This window comes from Lucilia cuprina, chromosome 6 (assembly GCF_022045245.1).
Source record: "Lucilia cuprina isolate Lc7/37 chromosome 6, ASM2204524v1, whole genome shotgun sequence".
In the NCBI taxonomy this organism is placed as follows: domain Eukaryota; kingdom Metazoa; phylum Arthropoda; class Insecta; order Diptera; family Calliphoridae; genus Lucilia; species Lucilia cuprina.
In genome coordinates, this window is record NC_060954.1 from 47,096,011 (window position 1) to 47,101,650 (window position 5,640).

Here is a 5,640-nt window from a genome sequence, read left to right on the forward strand (position 1 = left end):
GTAAACAAAAATAACTCACCACACCAAAAAAAATGTTTATTTTGATAAAACAGCTGTTACGGTTTGTTTTTCGTCGGGTTGTTTTATTTATGTGCATGAAAAAAGTCGTAAAAAGTCGAAAAAAGTCGTAACTCGACTATCGTCTGTGAAAAAAGTCGACTTTGTGAATAAAAGTCGAAAAAAGCCGAAAAGTCTGAAAGTCGATAAGTCGGAAAAAGTCGAAAAATCAAAAATTGTAGAAACAAGTCAAAAATTTTAAAAGAAAGGAAAAAAAAGTCAAAAACTCTAAAATAGTCGGAAAAACTCGAAAAAAGTAAACAAATAGTCGGAAAAAAGTAGAAAATAGTCAAAAAGTCGAAAAAGGTCGGAAAAAGTCGAAAAAAGTCGAAAAAAGTCGGAAAAAGTCGACTATTTATAAAATACTTATAGTTGAAAAGTCTAAAAATCGACTTTTCATAAAATGCAAAAAGTCAAAAAGTCGACTTTTAACTAAATGAAAAAAGTCGAAAAGTCGACTTTTCGTTTCAACTGTAGAACCTTAGACTAGACTATAGACTGTATTAAAGACTAGAATATCGACTGGACTAGGCTATGAACTGAACTAGATAATTGACACTACTTTTGACTAGACTATTGAATGCTTTATAGTCTACAATATAGAATACAGATTAGAATATAGACTAGTTTCTGGACTAGGCCTTGAACTAGATTATAGACTAGATAATAAACTAGACTATAGGCTATACTAGGGATAAGACAACAGACCAGATTATCAACTAGACTGTAACATACACATGAGAATCATAAAAGCACTATTCGGCGCGTTTAGTTGCATGGGGACTAGGTGAAATAATGGACCGATGTTAATCACTTTCAATAGGCTTCGTTTCCGGTAATATCGATCATGTGCCAAAATTCATTGAAGTATCTCCAAAATTGCGACAAGCCCTATTCGGGGGTTCACTTGTATGGAGGCTAGGTGCAATAACCATTTCAATAGGCTTCGTCTCTGGGAGAATAAATCGATTCAGAAAGTTATTCGAAGCTGATTGTTATATTTTAAGATGGATATAGGACCAATATGTGCGTAACAACCACCACTACAAACCCAATTTAACCTCCCTACCAAAGTGGTGTCAGAGGAAAAATTAATAGGTGAAACCAAAAAAAAAATCGTTTCTGAATTTCATTCAAAATATATTTCTTCTGTTTTTATAAAATCATCGGTTATTATTTCTTCAACTTCTAGCGAATCATTGACACTCTGTTGCTCCAGTCTTTGACGTTCCATTTGCCGATGACGGCATAAATTTTTATTATGACGATTTTTAACCATTTTAAAACCACGACGTACATGTTCCAAAAACATTTTATGACTATAACCATCGTAATAGGCAGCTTCTATAAAAATAGTTTAGAAATAAGGAAAAGATTTTAAAAAATAAGGATAAGGATTTGGCTACACTCCACTCCACTTACGAAACAGTAAATCCATAAATTTCTTACTATTTAACAAACGTCTCTTGTTGTGATGTCCATCAACATTACATTCCATAATACATTCAACAGACATAACTGTCTCAATATTTTTAACAATGCCATGAGGTGCCAGCAGCTGATGGACAACAGCAATCTAAGAAAATGTTTTAAATAGTTTTAATAAAACATAAATAGTTTCGAAAAAGCTTACGAGTTCATTAACATTATTATCATTTATTAAGGCGTCCAAAGCATCTAATTCTTTTAAAGATTTAATGGGAAATATTTTAGAATATTGTGATATTTTCCTAGTAAAAACCAACTGAGTTGTTAATTTGTCTGCCTCTATTGTCTCCATCAGTTTGTCATTGTGTTGTCTTATAAACGATAAAATTAGTTCATTTTGTTGCATTAAGGAATCTGTTAAAATAAGACAACAATTTGTTTGGATTTTATTTATAATATTTGTATTTACTTACGCCTTAAATCCAGTATATCATTTTTCAGAGCCTCTTGCTCTGCTTCCAATTCATCTAAACGCATATTTACATCTTTGCCTTTTAATTCGTTAATTTCATTTTTTAAAGCAGCCGTTATTTTTGCCAATTCTTCCACTTTTTCATTTAAATTCATTGTTATTTTTCTTCTTTTCTTAAAAATGTATTAATTTTTAAGTTTTTATTCTATGTTTTTTTTTTTATTAAAATTCATCAGTACTTATAATGGTTTTCTGCAAGAAATGTAATTTACTGAAGCATCGCTTCTTTAGCATATGAAAATTCCTTTGTTAGTGATGACACTTTGTTGTGTTTTAATAAGATGACATTCATACCAGATGACCACCAGACTTCAACAGCTGTTTTGTTCTTTTCGGAGAATTTCAAATTGAAATGGCATTTCATTTAATAATTTTCTTCATCTTTGCACTAAACGTTTCCAAAATAAGATCTAGATGTAAAACTTAGGTCTTTATAATTCGGATCAGAGTTCGAGATCTACTGTTTAGTCAAGTCTAGTTATTCTACTCTCAAGTAATCGTAACTTTTTTCAAGGAAGGTTAGGTTATATATTTCTTAGTTAGTTAGTTAGTTGGTTAGTCAGTTAGTTAGTTAGTTAGTTTGTTAGCTAGTTAGTCAGTCAGTCAGTTAGTTAGTCAGTTAGTTAGTTAGTTAGTTAGTTAGTCAGTTAGTCAGTTAGTCAGTTAGTCAGTTAGTCAGTTAGTCAGTTAGTCAGTTAGTCAGTTAGTTAGTTAGTCAGTTAGTTAGTTAGTTAGTTAGTCAGTTAGTTAGTTAATTAGTTAGTTAGTTAGTTAGTTAGTTAGTTAGTTAGTTAGTTAGTTAGTTAGTTAGTTAGTTGGTTAGTTAGTTGGTTAGTTGGTTAGTTGGTTAGTTAGTTAGTTAATTACTTCACCCTCATTGATTTAACAATTTCGATAACTCTACATAGAGATGACATAATCAATTTTAAAAACCTGCTGATAAATCTTTTACCATCTCTTTTCCTCTTACACAATTCATTTGCAAATAACTTTTGTCATGTATTCCCAGCATTAAGACATTTCATGCTGACAAGCACAATGAAATTATAACAACTTCCATCATCAGATACAAACTTTTGTTAAAATAAGACATAAAAGCAGAATAAACAGTAACAATGTGTAGCGTTAATGAAAGAATTGAAAAATTAAATAGAAGAACTCAGGATTTACGTAAAGAAGTTAAAGATTTGAAAGGCAAGCTTTAAAATAATCAGATATTTTGAAAAATAATAATTTCTACTCCTAATGCAGAAACTTTAATGCAACAGAATAACTATATAATAAGTTTGTTGACAAAACAAAGTGGAATGTTAGAGGAGAATATCGAAATAGAGCGTAATTTTTCTCAAGTTCATTATGGTAAAAAAATTTCCCACTTTGCAAGACGTTTTCCGCTGGATAGTATAGAAGATTTAAAAAAATTTGAATTGGAAATTGATGAGGACAACAAAGAGAATATTGTAAGTTATAGACAAATCTGTCATTCATTTCGATCAGAATGGTTTTGTCCCATTTGTTATTAATTTTGTTTTAGAGATTTCGAAAACACTTCCTTCCTTCTTTGATCGATGTGTAATTTTTAAAAATATCAGTTTCGAATTAATTCTACATTTTATTTTAGATAAATATCATACAAAGTCTGCTTTCACCTCAAGGTATTATGAAAAATGTCATTAATATTTTGTCCGATAAAATAATTATGCAGTCGAATGTAGATGGTCATCATAATAAAACACGATTATTAAATTTTCCCAAAACTATAGATGTTTTATTTTGTAAGTAGATTTTGAAGAATATAAACTTTAAAGATCCTAACAATTTAGTCCGATGAAATCGAATCATAACATTTCTCTTTATTAAAATTATTTATTTCCCCTTTAATTTTACAGTGGCCAATCGTAAAGATGACAATTATAGCTCTAAAATGTTTCTAGACGATTTAAGGCGTTCCTTGAGAGTAGTTAAGAATCGTTGTCATAAAAACAATTGTCGGGCTAGACAGAAACAATTATTACGTGAGGAACAGGAAAGGGATGAACAAGAGGAGAGTACTGAAGAAAGTTTTACGGCAAGAACTGAAGAAATCTATTTCGATTAGTTATAATAAATAAAAACTATTTAAAAATGTAATGTGATTTGTTGTTCGAAAGCAAATTAACGATATATTTGTGTAAATATTTGTAAAAATAAAATAGGTTTTTAAGATGTTGGTTATTAAATATAAAGAAATATTTTTAATTTCAATAATTTGAAGGTAACGATCTATCTATCTATCTATCTATCTATCTATCTATCTATCTATCTATCTATCTATCTATCTATCTATCTATCTATCTATCTATCTATCTATCTATCTATCTATCTATCTATCTATCTATCTATCTATCTATCTATCTATCTATCTATCAATCTATATATTTTTATATAAAAAGGCGTGACATTTCAATTAAAGAGTGTAAATACGTAATTTATTTATTAAACTTAACCATATAGTAGTACTACTGTATGAACTTAACTGTAAATTAATTAAAATGTAAGGGAACTTCATGAAGATATTAAAAAAGGCGGCCTATTAATCACACAAAATTTCTTCTTTTATTAATTCCTCGGATAAAGGATAACTTGGCTCTACTTCTATTAATTCTGCTTCATCAACTTCCTTTTGTTCTTCTTGCTCCTGGCGCTGCAACTGACGATTGCGGAATACATTTTTGTTATGGCGATTTTTTGCCATTTTCAAGCCACGACGTACATCATCCAAAAAGACTTTTTGACTATAGCCATCATAATATGCTGCTTCTAAAAAAGGAAAATGAAAAAAAAATAAATAAAATTACACATTTTTAAAATATTTTTAAACCTACGAAAAAGTAAATCCATAAATTTGGTATAATTTAACAAGCGTCTCTTATAATGATGACCATCAACATTACAACTCACAATACACTCGGTGGACAAGACAGCATCAATATTTTTAACAATACCCTGAGGTGTTAACAACTGCTGGACAACAGCCACCTAAAGGAAAAAGGAAATTTTTAAAATCTTTTTATTCAATTCCTTTCAAAAAATTTACCAGTTCATTGAGATTTTTATTGTTTATATATTTTTCCAAAGCATCTAGTTCCTTAATCGATTTAATGGGAAACCTTTTAACCTGTTCCGAAATTTTCTTAGTGAACGTAATGTGCGGTGCCAGTTTATCTGATTCTATACTCTCCAACAATTTGTCATTATGTGCCCTTATTAATGACAGAATTTTTTTATTCTGTTGCATTAGGGAATCTTTATTGAAAGTAAATTAGTTTTTTATGTTTAAATAAGTTTTAGAAATAGGTATTTATTTTTCTTACATCTTAAATCATTAATATCATTTTTTAATGCCTCCTTTTCCCATTCCAATTCATCTAGACGATTGTTTACATCGTTGCCTTTTAGCTCGTTGACTTCATTCGTTAAAGCTGCTGTTATTTTTGCCAATTGTTCAACTTTTTCATTAATATTCATTATGATTTTAATAGTATTTTAATAATTTGTTTATATTGTTGCTCACAACAACAATTTAATAGGTTTCTGCACTTTATTTTCTTTTTAGTTTAAGTTTTTCTTTTGGCTTTGTTTAC

The 5,640-nt window shown here is 29.4% G+C and overlaps 3 protein-coding genes across 3 annotated transcripts; 1 reads left to right on the top strand and 2 right to left on the bottom strand.

The window, feature by feature from the left end:
* Positions 1 to 1,173: 1,173 nt before the first annotated feature.
* LOC111676963 lies at positions 1,174 to 2,254 on the bottom strand. Its single transcript, XM_023437981.2, has 4 exons — positions 1,959 to 2,254; positions 1,691 to 1,899; positions 1,480 to 1,633; positions 1,174 to 1,401 (listed from the first exon to the last, which is right to left on the bottom strand). Exons 1-4 carry the CDS (start codon positions 2,110 to 2,112, stop codon positions 1,187 to 1,189), a joined length of 732 nt encoding a protein of 243 aa, XP_023293749.2. The 5' UTR covers positions 2,113 to 2,254; the 3' UTR covers positions 1,174 to 1,186.
* Positions 2,255 to 3,034: 780 nt separating this feature from the next.
* LOC111676964 lies at positions 3,035 to 4,234 on the top strand. Its single transcript, XM_023437983.2, has 4 exons — positions 3,035 to 3,211; positions 3,269 to 3,477; positions 3,639 to 3,792; positions 3,907 to 4,234. The coding sequence occupies exons 1-4, from the start codon at positions 3,133 to 3,135 to the stop codon at positions 4,113 to 4,115; spliced, it is 651 nt and encodes a 216-aa protein (XP_023293751.2). The 5' UTR covers positions 3,035 to 3,132; the 3' UTR covers positions 4,116 to 4,234.
* Positions 4,235 to 4,457: 223 nt separating this feature from the next.
* LOC111676958 lies at positions 4,458 to 5,640 on the bottom strand. Its single transcript, XM_023437976.2, has 4 exons — positions 5,371 to 5,640; positions 5,094 to 5,302; positions 4,882 to 5,035; positions 4,458 to 4,816 (listed from the first exon to the last, which is right to left on the bottom strand). Exons 1-4 carry the CDS (start codon positions 5,522 to 5,524, stop codon positions 4,590 to 4,592), a joined length of 744 nt encoding a protein of 247 aa, XP_023293744.2. The 5' UTR covers positions 5,525 to 5,640; the 3' UTR covers positions 4,458 to 4,589.

Coding starts and splice junctions, on each gene's coding strand:
- LOC111676963 (XM_023437981.2), bottom strand. CDS start 2,112: ATGAATTTAAATGAAAAAGTGGAAGAATTGGCAAAAATAACGGCTGCT. Junction 1,900..1,958: donor TGATATACTGGATTTAAGGC/GTAAGTAAATAC, acceptor TTATTTTAACAG/ATTCCTTAATGCAACAAAAT. Junction 1,402..1,479: donor ATTTATGGATTTACTGTTTC/GTAAGTGGAGTG, acceptor CTATTTTTATAG/AAGCTGCCTATTACGATGGT.
- LOC111676964 (XM_023437983.2), top strand. CDS start 3,133: ATGTGTAGCGTTAATGAAAGAATTGAAAAATTAAATAGAAGAACTCAG. Junction 3,478..3,638: donor AGGACAACAAAGAGAATATT/GTAAGTTATAGA, acceptor ATTTTATTTTAG/ATAAATATCATACAAAGTCT. Junction 3,793..3,906: donor AACTATAGATGTTTTATTTT/GTAAGTAGATTT, acceptor TTAATTTTACAG/TGGCCAATCGTAAAGATGAC.
- LOC111676958 (XM_023437976.2), bottom strand. CDS start 5,524: ATGAATATTAATGAAAAAGTTGAACAATTGGCAAAAATAACAGCAGCT. Junction 5,303..5,370: donor TGATATTAATGATTTAAGAT/GTAAGAAAAATA, acceptor CTTTCAATAAAG/ATTCCCTAATGCAACAGAAT. Junction 4,817..4,881: donor ATTTATGGATTTACTTTTTC/GTAGGTTTAAAA, acceptor TTCCTTTTTTAG/AAGCAGCATATTATGATGGC.